The sequence below is a fragment of the Arachis stenosperma genome, chromosome 7 (assembly GCF_014773155.1).
Source record: "Arachis stenosperma cultivar V10309 chromosome 7, arast.V10309.gnm1.PFL2, whole genome shotgun sequence".
NCBI classification, from domain to species: domain Eukaryota; kingdom Viridiplantae; phylum Streptophyta; class Magnoliopsida; order Fabales; family Fabaceae; genus Arachis; species Arachis stenosperma.
In genome coordinates this window covers 13693520-13717561 of record NC_080383.1, presented here as the reverse complement: position 1 = coordinate 13717561, position 24042 = coordinate 13693520, and the positions used below count along the sequence as shown (strand labels likewise).

The 24042-nt window shown below is 27.5% G+C and overlaps 1 protein-coding gene across 38 annotated transcripts in view; it reads left to right on the top strand.

Moving 5' to 3' along the window:
- The window catches only part of LOC130942057 (uncharacterized), a 44882-nt gene extending 23437 nt beyond the window's left edge, over positions 1-21445 (top strand). For 6 of the 38 annotated variants that reach the window (XR_009070801.1, XR_009070796.1, XR_009070797.1 and 3 more), the window contains 5 exons: positions 16054-16395; positions 16495-16919; positions 17030-17121; positions 17201-17260; positions 18236-19823. Coding sequence is in view for 2 of the 38 variants with exons in the window: in XM_057870735.1 (XP_057726718.1) it covers positions 11706-11780; positions 14316-14344; positions 14914-15021; positions 15399-15582 (396 nt within the window). In the remaining 36 variants the exon portion in view is untranslated. The other 32 variants (XR_009070781.1, XR_009070787.1, XR_009070786.1 and 29 more) reach the window with 32 other exon arrangements.
- The last annotated feature ends 2597 nt before the right edge of the window (positions 21446-24042 follow it).

The window sequence follows — 24042 nt, the reverse complement described above, 5'->3', positions numbered from 1 at the left end:
CATCAAATCGGTGTTGAATAGCTTACCGATCTATTACCTTAGTCTATACAAGATGCCAAAAGCGGTCGCTGACAAGTTGATTGCCCTACAAAGGAGATTTATGTGGTGTAGGGAGGATGGTAGCTATGGGATGCCTCTAGTAAAGTGGGAAGTGGTTCAGGCGCCAAAGAAGGCTGGAGGCTTGGGGGTTGGCGATGCAGTGCTTCGAAACACAGCACTGCTGTTTAAGTGGTGGTGGCGGTTTTCAAAGGAGGACTGCCCGTTGTGGAAGAAGGTGGTCTGCTCTTGCAATAATCTGAACCCAAACATGATGCTAGCTACCCAGACCTTACCAGTAAGGGGTGGTCCGTGGAAAGACATCTGTCAGTTGAATATAACAGACCAACAGGTGAAAGAAAAACTTCTTCATGGCCTGGCAATGGAGGTAGGGAATGGCAGCCGCACTCTGTTTTGGGTAGACAACTGGATGCACGGTGGCCCCCTAAAAGTAATTTTTCCAAGGCTCTTCTCTATTTCAAACCAACAAGGATCTGTGATAGGGGACTGTGGGTTTTGGGATGGGTTAGAGTGGATCTGGAATTTTCAGTGGAGGAGAGAGTTGTTCCAGTGGGAGTTGGAATTGGTTCATCAACTTCATGAGAGGCTAAGGATGGTGAATCTATCAGCTAGTAGAGAGGATAATATTGTATGGAAATTTGATAAAAAAGGAATTTTTTCTACTAACTCTTTTGTGCAGGTGTTGCAATCGGAAACTCTTTCGGAAGAAATTACGAGTTACAACTTCACCAGTTCAATCTGGGGTGGTTTCGTACCCCCCAGGATTGAGCTCTTTGGTTGGTTTGTTTTAATTGGCAGGGTGAATACTAAAGAGCGGTTGAGCAGACTAGGTGTTATTCGCCAGCATGACAATCTTTGTGTCTTGTGTGAAAAGGAGGTGGAATCTGTCCACCATTTGTTTCTGTTGTGCGACTTTACGTGGCAGGTGTGGTGCGCTTGGTTGAGATATCTAGACAAACCGTGGGTCGTCCCAGGAACCATGAGGGAGCAGTTCGAGAGTTGGACTGGTGTTACCAAGAATAGGGAGGAACATAAGAGGTTGCTATCTGGGTTTTTTGCAGTGATTTGGCATATATGGTTGGAACGAAATGCCAGAATCTTCAACAACAGGAAAGCAAGTGTTGAGGATATTCAAGGAAGGACGTTTTTGAGCTACAAAGAGTGGACAGGTGTTAATCCCCTTGGTTGTTGATGGCAATGCCGGAGATGACAGGGGTTGATCAGTTTAGTTTGTTTTCTATATGTTGCTCCACTGTATTGTGTTGAGCTTTCTTTGTTTCAAAAAAAAAGTTATTTAATCTACTTTTTTCAATAAATCAGACATATATACTCAATATGACCATAAATAATCTAGTAATACTTAAATCTACCAACAAAATTTTATGTTGGTTTAATGTGAAGTAAGAAAATATCAAAATCAGCTCAAAATGAAGAACAAATTAATAGAGAATCATAATGCAGAAAGTTTTGTAATAAACAATAAATAATTTAAACCTACTGAATAACAATTCAATGCTATCTTTTGATACTTGCAAAATATATACATGAAACAATACCGTATCAATGTTTGTATATAAAATTATACGAATTTTAATGATAATTTTAATATTTTCAAACTATTAATGTATAATAAGAATTCATCTATTAGTTCCTAGAATTTCTAAATTTTTTTAAGTGATAGTAATAAATTTTAATAAATAAATAGATTTAGTAAGACATTTTGTTATTACCTTTTTATTATAGGCTCTCAAAAACTTCTCTATATACCACATTCATCATGCAGTTATCTTCCAAGTGTCCATGATCTTGCAACAGCACTCGCAGACCATCTTTACTCGTTACCCTTGATAACGTAACATACAATTGACCATGGGTGAAAACTGGCCTTGGAAGTTTCAATAGAGTTTGTCCATGGGACTTATTTATTATCATTGCAAATGACATGATAATTGGGAATTATCTTCTTTGAAACCTGACCGGCAATGTTTCATTATTTGGAATTAGATTCACTCTTGGGATAAGAACAATACTTCTAACTTTGTTACCAGTTAAAGTCTTGCATTCTATCATATGATTTCCCATTCTTCTAACTTGCATCCTCGTTCCATTGCACAAACCATTAGTTTGATCTATATTCCGCAGCAACATAACAGGAGCGCCAACCTTCAGAACCAACTTGTGTGGTGGTAGACCTGAACAATTTATTCCATTTAGAATCTCCGGTGAGAAAGCATCTAACTCAAGTTCCATATTTTCCTCTTCAGCACACACAGAGTTTGAACTTAAGTAGACTATTTCTTGTCCAGGTAGCCCTGCAGTCATCTTGTTGTTGACATCAGTGACACAAAAATCCAAAGTTGGTGCAAGAATTGCTCTATCCTTGAAATAAATTTCAACGGAAAAATTGGATAACATATTTAGATACACGAAATCAATGAGGTCATCCAAAACTGTCTCAGAGTTCTTAATCAAAATGTCAAATGGTATATGAACGATCGATTCACCATCTGTTGTATCACCAGCCAAACCATCACCAATTTTGAGTAGCCATTCTGCAAAATTTCTGAGTTCTTGTATATTATTGTTTTCACCTAGTGACAATCTCATGTTTTTTGTAAGCTTCAAAACCTTACAGTTATGCCACAAATATAAAGAATTAATAGAAGACTGAATTATATCTTGCCTTGAGCCTCTGAGAATTACATGTAAAATTTGTCTAAAATCTCCTCCGAGAACAACAACTTTACCTCCAAATGGCAAATGAGCATTATACGAATCTGAGCACCTTAAGATGTCTCTGAGGCATTTATCTAAAGCTTCGTAACAATACTTACTTATTATTGGAGCTTCATCCCATGTGATTAATTTGGCCTTAGCTTGGATATTAACCTTGCAAGAGGACTTCCCTGTTTAATGCTACACAAAGAATCCTCATTTATGGCAAAAGAAATTTTAAACCTTGAATGTGCAGTTCTTCCATTAGGCAACAAAAGTGCAGCAATCCCACTCGAAACAACATTTAAAACTATACCTCCTTTAGACCTAATTGAGCATGATATAGTTGACCATAAAAATATTTTTTCACAACCACCTTGACCGTATAAGAAGAAAAATCCACCCATATTACCGCTAACAGCACCAATTATTTGATCGTATGGAAATTTCTGCTCATTAGTTAGCCTTTTTAAATACCCACTTAGTTCATTCGCAAGAGCATTAACGTCAAAATAATTGAAACAATTGACTATTACGACTTATATATATATATACTAATTACAAACGATATGAATTTTTAATGAAAATACTTGATACTAATAAAAAAATTATATAAATAGAAATTATTTAATTTCAATTTCAATTTCATATAACAAAACAGTGGTTTTCAAAAATTATGGAATCTTTTTTTGACATATGTATAAATTATATAAATTCATATATATGCATAAAAAACAGTTTAATATTATATATTTTCTACATTAATTATATGTCAATATTTTAAAAAAAGAGATAAAAGAAGAGATATATAAATATGTATAATATTATTGCTATTTATGAAGCAATTTTATATTGCTTTAATTATAGAGACTTACTATAATTATATAAAATTTAATTTGAGAAAATAATTTCCCTTGTCATAAATAATATACTAAAACTGTTAGTATATTATCTTCTTTATGATTAATTGAATTTATCAATGATTTTCCTGTATAAATCGTTATTACCCAATTTTTAATAATTACTTAATATACAAAATTTGAAATTGGAAATTGTTATTACTAATTCAATTAACTGGTTAATTGAGTAATAATTGTCAAATTATTAAGGTACAAAATCATTGATTTACTCAATTGATTTTCATATATTATTTATATTTCAAGTAATAATTTGAAATTATATTATTTACCCAGTTAATAATACTATTATTAAAAATTATATTTTGCATTGAGTTTTAAATCAATTATTAAATAATTATTTTGTTAAGATAATTGTTTATAAATTATTTCAAATTATATTTTGTTAAGATATAATTATTTAGATTATTACTCATGACATGGGTATAATTTCATTTTATACCAATTAATCAATTATAATTATATGACACGGGTGTAATTTCAATTTTAACTACGGATTATTTTTCGTAATAATATACAACATATTATTTATCGTGATAATTTAATTTGATTGATTTCTAATTATTTACGTACATAAATGATTAAAATATATAACATAAATATCATAATTATTATAATTCTATGATATAATTATAATTAACATATTTTATCATAATTAAATATTGATTTGATATAATTATAATGAAAATACTTTCCCAAAATAATATAATCTACTATTATTCATCCACTAATTATTTGGAAATAAACCTTAATATGATTTTTTACATCTCCACTATGAAAAATAACTACTTAGATATACCAAATAATATGTAACATATTACTACTTGTATAAGTTAAGGCACAAAGACAGGATTTAATTAAGGTGATTAAAACTTTCACCAAATAGAATATGACCTCAATCGAATAAAAAAAGGTACTCGATTTTGCATTAATTAGCTAGTCGAAGAAATAACATACTCATTCATTATTCATGTTTCATTATATTTTTTAAATAATATATAGAAAACATATATCTTGTGTATAAAAATGTGACTATTAGTAATTTTATTAATAAACCTTTTTTTAAACTATTACTAATTTCAATTTTAATAGAAAATATGAGAAAATAATTTCGCTTGCCATAAATAATATACTAAAACTGTTAGTATATTATCTTCTATATGGTTAATTGAATTTATCAATGATTTTCCTGTGTAAATCATTATTACCCAGTTTTTAATAACTACTTAATATACAAAATTTGAAATTGAAAATTGTTATTACTAATTCAATTAACTGGTTAATTAAATAATAATTATCAAATTATTAAGGTGCAAAATCATTGATTTACTCAATAAATTTTCATATATTATTTATATTTCAAGTAATAATTTAAAATTATATTATTTACCCAGTTAATAATACTATTATTAATAATTTTTTTTGCATTGATTTTTAAATCAATTATTAAATAATTATTTTTGTTAAGATAATTATTTATAAATAATTATTTCAAATTATATTTTGTTAAGATATAATTATTTAGATTATTACTCATGGCACGGGTATAATTTCATTTTATACTAATTAATCAATTATAATTATATGACACGGGTGTAATTTCAATTTTATCCACCGATTATTGGTAAATAAATTTTATTCCAATTATAAATAAAATCTGTTTTTATTGACAAATAAATTGTCTTTAGGTCAACGATTTAATATATGTGTAGGTTCATTTTTTGTCAAATATAATGAAAATACAAATAAAGAAATAAAGGATAAAAATAAAGTTAATAATATCTTACACTACTTCATTTTATTAAATTATTTAAAAATAGCACATCCACAAAAAATAATCGTAATATATAAATTGAGACAATAATTTAAAATTCTATAATTATAATTTAATCAAATACTAATAGTAAAATCAAATTACCTAAACAATATTGAACCTATTCTAATCCTTATTCACGTATAGTATAGAATCATTCTTGTAACAACAACCAACTGAAATAACATCGTAAGTTTTAATATTTAGAATTCGTGCAAAATCAGACCATCCTCTTGTTAGATAAGCTTCATCATCCGCTATCCATTCAATGCGGCAAGGTATAGAATTGCCACGAGAAACCAAACTAACTCTTATTTCCCTCAATGGCATTGCATACATGCAAAAGAAAGCTGGTAATTTCTGAAAAAAATTAAAATATGTTAAAAAATTATTCTAATAACGAACATCTTAAACTAAAAAAATTTAAATATATTACCAATCGTTGAAATTGCATATCTGAATTTGTCATGAATTTAGCAAAACTGAACGCTTACATCCTTCGGTAAAGTAGAGACTATTGCCTCTTCTTTGAACGCTTACATCCATGTAGTTGGAACCCGAATCAGTGAAGACAACTCGATGAGGTATTTTATGGATGTGATGCATTGTAAATGATTGTGGCAAAAGACAATCGAACTGGAACATTAGACGATAAGAACAACTTAGAGTAACAACAAATAAAAAATTATCAAAAGAATAATATAATAGAATGAATATATAAAAAAATATTATAAAAAATTATAAATTGTACCTTAAAAGGATCGGATCAACTTCAATAAAAAACGAAGAATACATTCTTATTCTATGAAGTAGTAAAAAAAAACACTAAATATAAAATTATGAATTGACTCTCAAATTTAGATTCATGTACCACAGGAAAACACTATATATAGACTTTAGTAAAACAAAAATAAATATGTAAATTATCTATTATTAAGGTAATTTTTTAATAATGCATTAAATTTTGATTTGATACAATTATAATGAAGATATGTTTTTAAATTAGTATAATTATATATTATTCATTAAATATTAATTATAATATAATTATATTAAAGATATTTTTATAAAATAATTTAAAAAAATTATTTGATATACGTGAATTGGGTAACAAATATTTATTATTATTATTATTACTATTATTGATATTATTATTATCATTAAAATTATTAAAAGTATTTTTAATTGATAATTGATAAGTAGTTTAATAGTGTATTAAATATTGATTTGATATAATTATAATGAGGATATGTTGCCAAATTAGTATTATTATATATTATTTATTTAGTATTAATTATAATATAATTACAATAAAATAATTTAGAATAGAAAAAAAAATTATTCGTTTTGGAGGGAAAACGGAGGCATGAGAGATCGACACGTCACCTTTAGTAGCTCGGGAAAAACTCAGTTTTAGTATATTAAGTAGATATAAAAATCCTCTACGGAATAATTAAACAAATAAATAAAGTTTACTATCTTATTTACTATCATGGAAAATAATAAATTAAATATTTTTTTATTCAAAATTTTAGTGGTAAAAAATATTATAATAAAAATATATTAATGAATTTATTCGTAATAGATATCTAAAAATAACATATTCAATATTTAAGTTTTGTTATTCTTGCTATATCTATATCTTTTATAATAAATACTATTTTAATATTTGTATTTTTTTAACAATTGTAAAAAGATTTTGTTATTAAATTTGTGATTAATTAATTATTTTTATAAAGGTGTCAAAAATGTTTAATATACGAATAGTATTTTGTATTTTAATTAATATAATTATTTAATATTAAAATATTAAACTATTTTATAATAGTTAATTTACCTTTTCATAATAGTTAATTTGTCTGTTTTTTAAAATTTAGTTACAATGTATTTTAAAGCATTTGAAAAAAATTATTAACTAAATTAAATATCAATATAACAAAAGAGGTTAATAATTTAATTTTTTTATATATACTAAGTAAATTAATTTTTTCAATAAATATATATCAATCTTTTTATAAAAAAAGTATACATAAATATAATAAAATAAATTAAATATATGATTTACGAGTAGCACAACTTATACGCTAGAGACTAATAATATAAATAAATATCAGTTAGTTAGTATTTATTGTTTGTGTAATTAGAATATAAACTAATTTTATTAAAAAAATTTGACTGGTACAATAGTAACATATTTAAACACAAACATAATAGTTTTTATATTTAAATAAATTTTTTTAATATGAACTAAAAAAATAATAAAATTATTTTGTTCTTTAAAAATATAGAATAAAATAATTTTATACACTGTATAATAAATTTTTATATATAAAGACCTTTTAAATTAAAAATAGTAATTATTAATCCCAATAAATAGATATCAATAAATTTTATAAATGAATAGTGTTTGACCAGCATAGCCCAGATTTTACACTAGTTTCATTTAAAAAATCAATTCTCCAAGGTCCAAACATCAAAACTCAAAAGTCATTCTTGAATATTTTTTTTGGGAGTAGCTCAAGAATAAATCCCATTAATTAGCACGCATGATGCATATACTACATCTTCTAAATAAATGCTAAATTGCAGAAAAAGCACCCTTAGTTTATCTAGAACAAAGTTAAATAAATTAACTATAATGCCTAGGATTCGGGACTGTGCAATCCATCTGACAAAAAAAAACAAATTAACTACATTAATAAGTAGTTTTTAATTCACTAAAAAATTAATATATAAATCTATCGGACCAAAACAAAAATTTGTACAAAATTGAACCCGAATATATTTAAATAACTAAAAATAAATGAAAAGAAAAACAAAAATTAGATATAGTTGATCACAAAACCTTTTTAAACCTCTTTAACGTGTCATTGTGAAATTTATTTGGAATTAGGGAGACATCATCGTTTGGGATGAACCAGTCTTTGTTAATTTCTATCAATTGCATTGCAAAAAACTCTGGCCATGTCATATCATTGTGATCTTTATCATCATCACCATCTTCCATTTTGTCATAGTTTGCCTCAATTCCAATAGTAGTAACCAAAGCATCAACCTTTATTTCATCCTTATTATTCTCTAATTGATTTGTTAGTTCTCTCTGAAACTCATCAATCTTTTCATCTCCATTATTATTCTCTAATTGATTTGTTAGTTTTCTCTGAATCTCATCAATCTTTTTATCTCCATTATTGTGTGATTGATTTGCTGATTTATTTTGAATCTCCATCCTTTCATCTCCATTCTCTGATTGTTTAACAAATTCTACTATCCCAGCATAATCATTGGCATTCTAATATCAAGAATACAATAATAATATCAAGAACTTGACCTATAGATTCTATTAATAATAATAATAATAATAATAATAATAATAATAATAATAATAATAATAATAATAATAATAAAAACATAAAACAAAAACTGCATGCTCACCATTTGTGTGATTCATATGTAACTAGTATATGGTTATAGAAAATAAGGTAGGAAACCAAGTTAAATTAAATATCCAAACTAGCATCATAAATTCAGATTTACTTTAATCTAAAAATTTAAAATTTTCATACACAATTTCAATTGAAAGAAGAAAAAAAATACAAAATAATGCTTATAATATAAATACTATGATGAATGTGACATTTGTTGTAAAAGGGAATTTTTTTTTTTGTTAAAGAATAATTATTATTTGACTTTTGCCCAATATATATGCAAATCAAGTTGGTTTCTAAATTAAAGTAAATAAGTAAGGTCTATCAGAAAATAAGTTGTAGTTCTTAAATCAATTACTGAATCTTTAATTATTTTTTTAATTACTCGAAGTACTTTATTCGCCTATATTCTTTCAAAATCAAAATCTTTTATTTATTTAGTCTTGCAAACAAGAGAAGTTGTAATTATAAATTAAAACATCTTTGCTCCATTTAAATAAAAGAGCCATTTATTATAAATATGTAGATAGTAAGATACGCAAATATGGATTTAAATAATCAAAACCAAAGAATTTAAAAAAACTTACTTTATATATAATAAAATTCAAACAGGCTTTTTAATAACAGTATTTTTAAATTATAAAAAGAGTTAGAATCAAATCATATACACTTTGTAATCCTCAAACTAATTAGAAATGTTGTGTTCAAATAAATAAAAATGTAATTTCTAAATTTGTTATTTCAACAACACTTAGTCATATTCAAAGGCACCACTATTATTATTGAAAAGAAAGAGTGTGTATGAGACGTTAAATTGAAAGTTGAAGACATATAAACACAACTCAATAAGCTATAAACTACTATTAATTTAGTAAGCTTAAAATCAAAATTGAACTTTTTCGTTATAGTTAGAAAAAATTAAACACAAAAATTAAATCAATACTTACCGGTATTACAGTAGCCACAGTTTCAGGAGCCACAGGTTTCCTTCTCTTTTGACGAGGTTTAATGTTATTCTTTCTAAATCTGCATAAAACATAATTATTCATTTGCAAGAAAAATATATAAATACATTAATCTTTGTTTAATTGGAATTGGAGCAAGACAGAAATAATGTAACAGTCATTGTATATATCAACCTAAAAAAATTATCTAAAGTTGTGTCATTGAGAAACTAAACATAATGTAGGGGTCACTTAGGTTGTGTTTTGATTTTGTTTCTTAAATAGAAACAGAAATAATGAGAAGATTAAAATAAAATAAAGACGAATTTTTTTTATTTTTAGACAGAACACACTTTTACAACTCTATGTCCATCAGCAATTGAACCTTTAATCTATCATGGAAACGTTACCAAACATAGTCCAACAAGAATTTAGTTTGTACTGGTTCTTTTGATTCAAATTCGAAACCTCTAGTTGTAAGACCTCTAAATTTTTGAAAGTTATTAATAAATTATTATGATATATTATATTTATTTAAAATTACATTTTAGATATTTTTATATAAAAAATTTAGTAAACTCTTATTTACTATTTAGAATTCTTATAATTGAAAAATAATGAATATTTTATATGCGTTAATTTAATATATAAATTTTTAACATTATTTCATAAATAAAAGATAATTAATCTAATTATCATCAATTTTTCTTAAATTAATATTTATTCAAAAATAAATTTCAAATTAGTAATTAAATAATATTTCAAAATATTTACTTTATATTTAATTTAGTTTTACATTATTACTTTATTTTATTATTTTATTAATAATTTTACACCCCAAAACAATTAACCCTAACCTAACCACCCGATACCCAACGAAGGAAAAGGAAAAAAATAGAAAGGGGGAAAACAGGGGAAGCTTGAAGAAAGAAAAAAAAAGAAAAAGAAAAGAAAGAAAGACAGAGAAGGGAGAAAGGGTTATCGAGGGAGAAGAGAGGAAGAGAGGGTTGTGTCGGGGAAGAAAAGGAGAGGAAGAGAGGTCTGAGGGAGAAGTGAGTTGCGTCGCAGGGGAGAAGAGGGAGACCGAGCCGTCGCGCCACCACCGAATCATCGCGCCGCCACGCCGCCGCCACCGTCGGGCTGCTGTGCTGCCATCGATACGGTTCAGAGAGGAAGGAAGCGCTACGGTGAGGAAGGGAGCAGGAGCCCATCGCGCTCGCTGCAAGCCCGTCGTCCGTGTCTTGTCGCCGCGCTGGAGTCGTCGCCGCCAATGCTGAGCACCGCCGCTGCCGCCTTTGAGGGGAGCCGCCACCATAGCTGGGAAGAACGGAGTAGGGGAGAGGAGGTTTTGTTGATGTTGTGGCAGAGAAGGAGGACGAGACGTGTGAGAGAGAGTGACGCACAGAGGAGAGACCATTCCTCTGCCGCCACCGATCGCTGCCATCATTAATGGTGAGTCAGTTAAGCCCTAGCTATGAGAACCACCATCTCTGAACCCTTATTGCTCTGTAAAATACCCTTATTGTTTGTTGGGGTTTGTCTCAATTGGAGTCACTGGTGAAGGCGTTGCCGCTGCTGGAAGCCAACGTCGAGGCTGTTGCTGGTTCTGATTCTATTATCCTGGTACTGGTCTGATCTTTTCCTTGGGCTTGATCCATTTGCACGTTCTGTTTTGTCATTGCTACAGTTCTCATATTCTTGTTTTAATTCAATTATAGTTTTTGCTTTGTCTTGGATTCCTAGGGCTGTTACACTGGTTAAAGAATATACACAAAATTATGATACTTACATTGGAAGGATTTGATAACAAAGAAGAATCAATGCTATATTGATGCAAGATCCATCCACCATCATGGCTAGTACCACTCTTCTCAAAGCGATATCGTTTCCTCATTCCAATGCGCTGGTTAGTTTTATTGGCCATAATCTCTTTTCCGATGTCTTCACCTTCCCAACAACCCAACCCGATGGTGCGAACCATTCTCAAGCTGTTAGTCGAGAACTTCCTCTTCAGACTAGTGAAGAAATAGAGGTCCTTCCCGTCATAAGAATTTTCAACGTTTTCTTCCCAAATTTCCCATGGATTCTTCTCCGTACCAAACAATTCACCTTCAAGAATGGTTCCATAGTTTGGTAGAGGCCTCCCATTGATTTTGTTACGGAGAAAATCTTGAATGAGTTCTTCATCTGTAGGTTTGAACTTCTTGCTTGCACCTGAAGGCAAATTTGTTGAAGTCATATTCAAGATTAAAAAAGAAAGAAACAAATAATTAAAGAATTAAGAAGATTATTGAAGTGGTTTAATAATGCGGTAGTAGAGTTTATATATTGGACTGATTGAAAAAATAAAAAGATTGAAATATGACAATTTATGTTCGATTTGATTTTGCCTGAATTTGTTTCGGTTCAAAATAATTATGTTATCTTTTTATTTTAATTTTTCAAAAAAAAAAATCTAAGATAAAAATTACTCTGTTTAGTTGACATCAACTATAGTTAAATGTGTCAATTTTTAATATCATATCATCAAAAAATAATTAAATTATATTTTAAATTTAATATTATATCTTCTAATTGAACTTAAAAAGATATTATATGTTATCTTATATTAATAAAATATCTTTCTAATTAACTATGAAAAGATATGAAGACAGAAATTCATAAGGGAAAAGATACAATCACCTGGTTAAAAAAATTAATAGACAAAAATTATTTTATGTTTAGATAAATTTTTTTAAAAAATTTAAAATCTTAAAAGCATATTTTAATTCTATTTTCTAAATAATATATAATTTTTTTCAAAAAAAATTATTTTTTTTTTATAAAAATAATTTTTTTACTAAATAAATCACTAAAACTAACACTTATGCTTTATTTGATAAAATTTTTACATTTCAAAAGTAGCTTATAAAAATTACTTTATAAAATTATCTTTTATGTTTGATAATTTAAATTAAAAATGACTTTCAACAAGCACAAATAACAATAAGTGGTAGTTTGTTTGGTAAAATACTTAGGATTTAAAAATATTATAATAAACATTAGTAAGAATTAATTTTGGATATCAATTAATATATGAAATTATATTAGATTTTTTAATTTTGATAAGTACAAGTCATTTTTGAAAAATTCAACCTTAGATACTTTAAAAAATACTCATATATTTTAGGACAATTTACGTTGATAAACCAAAGCTACTAAAAAATTACCTGAATCTCCCAAATTCAAAATCGTTTCCATTTACATTTCTATATAAATTGAATTTATTGAATTCGAATTATGTAAAGACTCTATTTATTTATGAGTCGATTCTAAATTTATTTATTTATTAAAGATTTTATTTTCAGAAATTATTTTATTAAAAACAATTAAATCAAATTTTGATAATTAAAATAAAAATTCTACTTAATTCTATAATTATTGGATATTTTTCTATATATAAATTATAAAGCTTAGTAGTTATAAAAGAATAATGATTTTATATGATTTAGTTTAAATAATTGAGATTTTAGAATTTAATATTTTAAGTTTTATGAATAAAAAAATTAATTATATTATCTTACATTTTAAATTAAAATATTTGATTAAAAGTCAAATAACAAATTGATATTAATTTTAAGAGATTAAAATAGATTTTAAATTAACACAATATACCCTAATCTTCTTCTGTTTTTATTTCAAAACATTTGTTTCCCTTCTTTTAGTTTGTTTTGTGTGTGTGGTTTTGGGTTTAGGTCAGATCAAAGCAGAGGCAAGTCATTAGAGAAGTACATCTATATCTTTTTCTAATTTCTTATGCTGATGGGATATAATGCACTGTTTTGAAATTCACCTAAAATTTTATTTTGATCTGTTTAAGCTGATTTGCTTCATTTTATCTTTTCGTTTTAATTTAATTGTTGTTTTTGTTGCTGAGACCGTTGCATATGGTTATGTTGTTTGCTTGCTTTATTGGTTGGTTAAATTATAAACTGTAGATCTAGCATCATATGGTTATGTTACCTTAGCTTCCTAATAATTGTGGTTAACAGGTTATAGTTGTGTCCTACTTATTGATGGAGGGAAAGAACTTTTAAGATTTTCAATTAAAAGATAAAAGAACTTCTCAATTTATGGGAAAAATATGCTCTTTTTATTCTGTGTTCTACATTTTTTATCTGCATGGTCGTTTTTTGCGAGGAAGAGATTTTTTTAGGATTTATGAGTGAATTTTGCACATTGATGATTTGAATAAATTGTGTACTGTAATCTTGCAATCATTGGGGTTTTGACCACTTATTTTTTGTGTATTTTGTGTATCTCTATCTGTAATTTTATGATCACATGATTCTATTATCGTTATTAAAATGATTCTCCTCTTCATTATGTTTAACCCACTTTTTTTTTTAAATAAACTTTATAGATAATTTTCGTTGATAATTGGTTTCAATTCGGTGTATAGGAGCTTGCTTGCAAGATATATTCCCCCAGGTATTGCTCTTTACCTTTAAAATTTGAAATATAATTGAATTATGGTAATCTATTGTTGGATTTTAAATATAATAATTGCTACTCTGTGATCTGGTGTTATTTATACTGTATTCTAGCTGCAAATTTTCTATTGTGGATTGAATTTACATTCAAATAATTAAATAATTAACTAATTAAAAAAAAAAGAAATATTATTAAGTGATGGACATTCTATATGCATGTTAAACAGACAGTAACCGCATGTTTTTAGATAAATGAGTAGCTTTATATGTTGAGATTTTCACCTCAAAATCCTTACAAAAGACTACTAATTTCACCTGAACAATTTCTGATATTAATTGTTTAACACTGTGATTGGTTCCCTTCCAAATTTTCAGAAACTAACATTGGTTGTTTCCATTTACATGAAAACAAGCTTGAAAGAGTTCTTTTAGCCTATGATTGCCAAATTGCTAAGTATTTTTGTGTGCATTAATCTGTGCATGCGACCAACATGTAAGTATGTCTCTTTCAAGATCCCAAAATGAACACTCTGGCCCATCATTTTAAAGAATTTTTGTTCATAACAGAACACTTAAGGCGGTGGCTATTGAAAATCCAAATGATGCTGATCAAGCTGCTGAAATTGTTCTCAGTGAATTGCACAGAGACTTAATATTGCCACTACCATGGAAGAGGTATTTCTGGTAGCTTCTCCTTAATATGCATGTATAATGAAATTGGAATGTCTTCGTTTTCCATGGGATATTGGTCTTTTTCTCTATGTATGTGCTTGGTCTGCAAATTGATAGTCTAATTGTACTCTTCACATGTCATGGGAAAGAATTATGCTTTTAATTTATTGTTGAAGTATCATTATGCTTTTAATTTATAAAAGTATCGAAAATTATTCTAATTGTATCTCTTCATTAGTGATTCTAAGATTCTTAATGCAAAGTGATAAAAAACGAATAAATGAAGTATTAATTAGTGTCCAAACTCCAAATGATCAAATTTATTGATATTTTATAAATTTATTCTCTGATTAAATATTGATATTTTTTCAAGTTTTCAGAAAAGGATTAGGAGGCATATATGAAAGGGACGTGGTATTCGCTACTGCCATTGAAGATTTTGGAAGTGACCATAATGATTTTCATTTTGCTGCTTTAGGAGATAAACATTATATTCTTTCTTTCTCAACTACAACTAAAGATCTTTCTTTCAATACTAAATTAAATTGTGAACCTTTGATATAATCAGTACTAGAGAAGTTCAGTTGGAAATATGCTATTCTTTTCTATCTCTAAATGGAAATGATTGAATTATCAGCCTCAATTTTAAATCATTCCATGCTGTGGACATATGGAGTTCATATATGAATTGTGTGAGAAATACTGCTATAGTTACATCATTTTGTTTAGGATGCCATCTAATTAATAATGTTTCCTTTTTTGGTGCTCATTATTTTTGTTTTTTATTTGTTTGTTTTAAAAATACAGTTGATGCTTAAAATTATTATAGTGACACAAATATGCATGTGTATAGTCAAAAACAGTATGTCTAATTTATTGCAGTTGGAAATTCAAGAATAAAACAAAGACTCGACAAAAATTCAAGACTGAAATAGAGTATTTGCTCTTAAAGTTGGGCACCTGGCAGTTCTCAAATAAACAAGTAATTGGACGGGATTTTGATTCAAATTCAAATTGGAAATGGTTTTATTCCAGGACTTGCAGCTGCATTTTTATTGTTAACAAGAAGAGAAGATATGAGAGAGCGTGCTGCAAGTTTTGAAAGGGGGAGTAGTTGGCACCATATGAGGGAAAGACTTCCTCTTTCGATGTCGCAGAGAAGAGAAGAAGAAAACAACGGTGAAGAAACAAAGAACGATGGAAGAAGGAGAAGAGGGTGGCGACGACAGGGACGGTCACAGAGAAGGATGCCAGATCGATAGAGAAAAGAAGAGAAATGAGGCGACGGCGGTGATGGATGCCGCCGCCGCTGTTGGATCCGTAGAACTGTGTCCATTTATCTATCAATCGGCATTTCTGCAGAGTTATCCATTTGAGGTTAGTTGTGTAACGTTTAAATGCATATTTTAAAAATCAGATCATTACTTGATTTCTTTTATCTCTCTCTTTCTCTCTTTCCCTCTGTGATTGAGGCAGTTGTGGAGTATACACAAATCAATTTGTGGTTCAAAATACCTAGACATATCACCAGTGAAAAAGTAGGAGGAATTCACTGGTGATGGAAGCAGTAACTGACAGAGAAGATAGAGAATGTGTATTTTCGACCTGTAGAAAGTCCTAGCCCTAACCTTGCACACTTTGCCCTTCTTCAGAGATGGTGTCAAGCTTTGGAGGGAATAAATTGAAAAAGCTAAATCAGCTCTGGCTAAGGATGAGGCTGAGCTTTCAAAATTGAAAAAAGAAGAAAGCACACTTAAAGATATTGTGCAACAGCGAAGCGGTATCCTTTTTCTTTCATGCTGCTCATGACTGACTCTGAACTTGAATGTAATGAAAAACAGCTGCACCAGACATGACACCGGCTGCCAATATTAAAGGTGGCAGAAGCATTGTATTTTTAGGTACTGCTTTTCTTTGTTATTTATTGTTCTTTCTGCTTTTAAATGATCCCACTGTACATTAAGCTTCTCAATAACTAAGCAGAATATTATTTTGATGGGCACCAACACAGGCACTGTCTAAGTCTCTAAGACATTAACTGTAGACGAACTGCTTTATTTAAAGGAGGAGTTTACACTTTTGGAGCCAAACAAAAATGGAGCGGTTAGTTTTGTTTCAAATTCTTTTTATATACTTGGTTAAGATGATTGTGTTTGCCATCCCATGAATTTGACATGGTCAGGCCTCGATGAAAAATGCAACAAATGCTATGGAGTCACACATTATTGACTTTTTTGGATTAGTAAGTTCTATGATTTAACTGTACCAATACTTCCATACATTATATAAATAGCATTTGCACCAATAGTGCTCGCTGATTAAAATGAATTTGGGTTACAGCTTAATGCATTGCAATATAGAAGGATGGATTTTGATGAGTTTCGTGCAGCTACACTCAGTGTTCATCAACTTGAAGCACTTGATAGTCACCCCAAATATATTGCAATGCATTAAGCTGCAATATGTTGTACCTTTAACAAGTCTTTCTTCTAATTATTGTTGGATAATGCATTTTGAAGACAATTGTAAAATCTTTTTAATTAGTAATTTAGGACACGTTTTGTTTTTGTAGCTATAATAATTAGAAGAAAGACTTGTAAAAATAGTTGATGGTGTGAAAGGTACAACTTATGTGATGCTTCTCACATCATGAGTTAGTCTGCCACCAGTTTTTTAAATTGTGCTCCCTTTGTCATTAAGCTTCTCACAGCATCTCAATTTTGTAAGAGATACTGAAAAATATTATGTGATGTTTCTACTGTTTTATTTTAGTGTGATCAAGTATTTATCATATTCTATTTTAGCGTGAATAATTTTTTGCTCATAAATTAAAAAACTGAAAGATAAAATAGATTTATGAAAGAGAATTTTTTTTGTACTAACCCATATAGAACATGTGTTTTCCTTTAAACAAAACTGCCTTCTACTGAATATTTGCCACCATAATTTTCTTTGCTGTTGGGTTAGTTAGTGTATGTTGTAGCCTTTTTTCATGGGATCAGAATTTGTATCTTCTGTTTGATACTAATTATATCTAGATGGAAGATCAATTTGTAGTTTACTACTTGAAATGGCATAAGAAACTTATAAATTGGCTGTTTGGTCACTGATTTTATGTTTCTTGGAAGATCAATTTGTAGTTTACTTTACTATTTTATATTTGCATTTTGGTGTTTGATACTAAAAGAGATATTTATATTACGAATTTTATTTGCAGATTCCATGATGCAAATTCCATGTCATTAGAGTTTAGTGTTCTTAAGGATCTCATTGAGATTTTAGAGAGCAAAAGTAGCCTCATTGAAGAGGCAGGGAGCTTGCAATGTCTTCAATCAAATTGGTAGGTATCGATACTGCTTGCTATATTAGCCAGTAGTATCTAAGACTTATTTTTTCATTTGAGATCTAGCATCATATGGTTATGTTACCTTAGCCTCCTAATAATTGTGGTTAACGGGTTATAGTTGTGTCCTACTTATTGATGGAGGGAAAGAACTTTTAAGATTTTGAATTAAAAGATAAAAGAACTTTTAGGATGCTATCTAATTAATATGTTCGTCTGATGGTATACCAGCAAGTACAACTAGATTTTGTTCCTTTACTAAAAAAAGTATTAATTGGAATATAAAAAATGCATAGAATTCTCTGTAACTCCATAGCATCAATAAAAAAATACTGAATGAGAAATTTCAACAATCCATGTCCCACTATCAAAATACTGAATGAGCATTTTTAACAATTTATGTCCCATTTATCAATTTTAACCTTTTTTTTCTTTAAAATAATAATTGTGCTAGAAGAATTGATATATGAAAAGAAGAAGACTATTTTCTAATAAAGTAATTTCAGAATTAAAGCTTTTAAGTTATAACAATATTAAAAATAAAAAAAATGAAAGAATTTTGTTTTACTAATTGATTGAATCTAAGAATATTTTTCTATTTAGCATTTGTATGTTTCATTTTTGTTGAACGAAGAAGAATTTATTATTCTCAAGTCACATCATTTTTTTTATCTACACTCTTCAATAAAAATGCTTTTATTAGTACTTAATTACTATTTTATTATTTTAACATATACTTAAAATAATGTGAATTAAAATTAACTTTAATGTTTTTATTCATTTGTTTGCTAGCTACGTTTTGATGTAACTTTTTGGTTAAAAAAAGCTTAGATTTTGTAGGATGTCCATTTTTGCTTCAAAAGAGGTTAGTATTATATTTTTTACTTTTATAGTATTAATTTAATTAACTAAATTAATTGAAAAAGTAGTTTTTTTTAAGCTATTATTTTTCTTTTCATCCTCCATGATATACACCAAATATTAAAAGGCACAACATATTATATGGTGGCTTTAATTAGTAAAAGGCATAGAAAATAATAGTATTTTTTAGAAATCAAGATATAAAAATGAAAGAGATCCTTAAGGAGGTTCATCATTACAAAAGAACTTGGAAGAGATTCAGATTTGAAAAAGAATGGGCATCAAGTATGTATGCTGGTAGGGGGTCGGTGGGTAGAAGATGATTTTGAGGTTGCAAATCTGTGATTGTTTGTTGGCAGGGTCTTAATGCGGTGCTCAAGTGATTATCTGTTTATGGATAGTTTTTCTAGAACAATTGATGTAAGTCATGTAACTGTCTTTTTTTTTTGTTCTCTTAGTTTAGGTTATCTTTTTGTATCAATTTGTCAGTTGGATGTATTTTGTGGAACTTATTTTAATAACTTCCTTTTAGTTTTCGTAAATTGAACTTATAAAAAAAAAGCATGGAAATAATTTAAAAACATATATTTGTGTTAAGATATGTAATAAAAAATCGTGTCTTTAGATATGAGCATTTGTATTTGTCTTCTGCTTTTAACCGTTATCCATTTGTATTTTTTTATACTTTACTTCTCATCTCAGTTACCGAATAGATAATTTGAATTATGATTATTTGGCATCTTGGCTAAAAGTAGCTAATTAAAATAATAAATCTACATTTGATGCTAACTGCCAGTAAAAGTACATCAATAAGTATTTTGTGTAAATGGCATCTATGTTAATTATATTTAATTAAAGAATTTTTTATCTTAAAAGAAATATACGTAAATTTATAGAGTTGTATCATATCGTGCAAGTTATCAAAGAAATAGTTTTATAATAGTGTTTTTATTTTGGTTTAATTACTCTGTAGGTCCCTATAGTTTTACCGAATTTTCAATTAAGTCCCTATACTTTTTTTTTTTTTCAATTGGGTCCTTATACTATTTAATTTTTTTTAATTAAGTCCTTACCGTCTAAAAAAACGTTTAAAATAACAGAATATTCTTTTAAAAAAAGTATATTCTAAAATTAAAAATAAAAAACCTAATGTAAATTACTTCAATATTTCTTGAATTCCAAAAATACCCTTAACATTTTTTCAGAGACTCCATTTTCTCCCTCTCTGGACCCGCTCTCACCTCTTGCTCTCTCATCCCCACTCTCACTCCCTTCGCATCTGAATAGAATGAACCGAAAAAAGAAAATTCATGGAAAGCGTATACAAGTGGTGGACCAGCAGAGGCCGCGGCGAGTATGAAGCCGGCAGTGATTCAGTGACGAAGATGGAAGAACAGCTGTCGTGAGGGCGGCTGGGTGCCTCTCTCTCTCCCCTTGCTATCGCCACACACCCAAGCCATCTTGCACACCTTCGTCTTCACCTTCCCCTTCACGATGGCGCGACCCTCTGCGCCGTTTCTGGCTGTGCATCGCGCGCCGTCATCGCGTTCGGCGATTCTTCCGCAATGGATGTCGTCGTCTTCCTCAACTGATTTTGGGTGATTCAGGTAGGTTGGTTCCTAAATCAGCATGAATGGGGGATCTTTGGGCGGCGGGAAGTTGCAGCGGGAATGTAATTTTGATTTGAATGTTGAGGTGTGTGAAGATGTCAAGGAAACCTGCGTCAATGTTGCCAATGGGAATGGTGTTTATGAGGTAAATGTCATATCGGGTAAGATGGGTCAGCTCCAAGGAGACATGACAAATCTTAATCAGAGACCTATGGAAGTTGATGATGTTCTTCGTGATTTGAATGAGGTTTTCAAAGATTCCACACCAGAGGATGTTCTTATAACTGTAATATCTGGTCATGAACAGTCCAAAATTTTTCAGGCAAAGTTGCAATTACCCTCTTCTTCCCAAAATTTAAATTCAGATGATGTTGCTGTTCTTGAAGTCTTTTCTATTTATGCTTGTTTAAGGTCATTTAGTACTTTATTATTTTTGAGTCCATTTGAGTTGGAGGATCTTATAGCTGCTTTGAAGTCCAAAACCTCAAGTATATTATTTGATAGCATTCATGTTTCTATTTTGGAAACTCTGAAAAAGCATTTGGAATACCTTTCCAATGAGGGTATTCAATCTGCATCTGATTGTCTGAGGTATATATAATTTGGATTTTTCTATTGTGATACTTGTTAGTATGCTTAATTGTGTTATCTGCATAAGTTCTTTATTTTTTCTATTTTTAATATTTTGTGTAGGAATCTTAATTGGGATTTTTTGGACATGTCACATGACCTATTTTCATGGCTGAGTATCTTTTGATTGATTTAAAACTAGCTTTAATCTTAACTACTCAAATTTCACAGTTTAGACTACTACAAACAACCTGTGAATGTGAAGGTTGGGATTATATAAGTAATGGTGAATAACGAAAAGGTGATGAAGAAGGTGGAAGATAGGGTATACAAGTAATTTCACAATGTACTAACATTTTTTTAACGTTTAACCTTAATAGGGATTAAATTGAAAAAAAAATTGACGTATAAGGACCCAATTGAAAAGAAAAAAAGTATAGGGACCTAATTGAAAATTCGGTGAAACTATAGGGACCTGCAGAGTAATTAAATATTTTATTTTTCAAGATGTTTTTTATTTCAACTTTTAAGTACAAATTGAATAGAAATTTAATTATTTAAAAATAATTTTTTTCTTTTGATTCGGTATTTATATTTATTTAATATTTCATTCTCTAATTGCTTTACAAAGTGGTCAATGACCTAATGCAATAATTCATATATAAATAATTCATATATAAAAATATTTTAAGATAGATAATATATGTTGGTATAAATATGATTTTATAAAATTAATTATGATTAAAAAAATTTATTGTCATATAATTTGTGTTAATAATATTAGTTAAAATCACATTGAAGTTAAATTTATTAATAGGATATAATTTATATATTTTTTGTATTCCCTTTTAAATTTATTTTTTACAATAAAATGATATATTTAAAAAATAGATATTATTTTTATGGTTTAAATATTACAAAAGTATAATTTATAATTACAGATTTTAAGAATATTTAGTATTAAAATTTTGTGTGTAAGTGACAATATTAAAATCATATTTAACTTATGTATAAGAATATGCTAACAAAGATTATTCACAGTGGATCTAAGTTACGATAGTTAAGTAACATATTAATGCATATAATAATGTCTAATTCATCTAAAAGATAAAAAAAATCAATAAAACGGATTTTACAGACATTTTTTTAAAATATTTTTTAATCTAAACAATTTTTAATCAAATAATTTTTTAATATAAATATTTTATTTAAGATGGTACAAATTATAAAAGTTTGTGTGATGTATAAATTGGTTTTAAAAGTTAGAATTTTATGATTTTATTTTAAAAGAAATAAATAAGAAATAAATACTCCTTTAGGTTGATAAAATAAATAATTAAGTATTATTTAACTCACAAAATACTTAAGAAATTATTGTAACTCATGAATATGAAAAAATTTGTAACAAATTATATATATAATAAATAAAATTTAAATGTTAATAAAAATTATCAACCATCAAATAGGCAGAAATCCGAAAAACATGTGAAGATTGGATCGCATTAAAATTATTTGTTTTTCATTGCTTCACTAATTATAAATTAATATTTTTTTGTTAATAATAAAAATCCTTCTTATATAATGACAAAATGATATTTGATCTCATATCTAATTATTTTTTGTTTTTAATTTTTTAAATTTTAAGATTTGAGTATGTGATGACCATGATTTATATTACTATTATTTTTATAGGTAGTGTTTTTGTCTTTCTATCTTTAGATATTATATAAAAATCCTCTACTGAATAATTAAACAAATAAATAAAATTTACTATCTTATTTACTATCATGAAAAATAATAAATTAAATATTTTTTATTTTATTCAAAATTTTGGTGGTAAAAAATATTATAATGAAAGATGTGATATATTTATGAATTTATTAGTAATAGATATCTAAAAATAACATATTCAGTAATTAAGTTTTGTTATTCTTACTATATCTATATCTTTTATAATAAATACTATTTTAACATTTGTATTTTCTTAACAATTATACAAAGATTTTGTTATTAAATTTGTGATTAATTAATTATTTTATATTTTTATAAAAGTGTCAAAAGTGTTTAGTATACAAATAATATTTTTTATGTGTTTTATTTTAATTAATATAATTATTTAATATTAAAATATTAACCTCTTTTATAATAGTTAATTTTACCTTTTCATAATAGTTAATTTATCTATTTTTTAAAATTTAGTTACAATATATTTTAAAGCATTTGAATAAAATTATTAACTAAATTAAATATCAATATAACAAAAGAGGTTAATAATTTAATTTTTTTATATATACTAAGTAAATTAATTTTTTCAATAAATATATATCAATCTTTTTATAAAAAAATTATACATAAATATAATAAAATAAATTAAATATATGATTTACGAGTAGCACAAGTTATACACTAGAGACTAATAGTATAAATAAATATCATTTAGTTAGTATTTATTGTTTGTGTTATTAGAATATAAACTAATTTTATTAAAATTTTATTTTTTTTGAAACATATGTAAACACAAACATAATAGTTTTTATATTTAAAAACTTTTTTTAATATGAACTAAAAAAATAATAAAATTATTTTGTTCTCTGAGAATATAGAATAAAATAATTTTATACACTGTATAATAAATTTTTA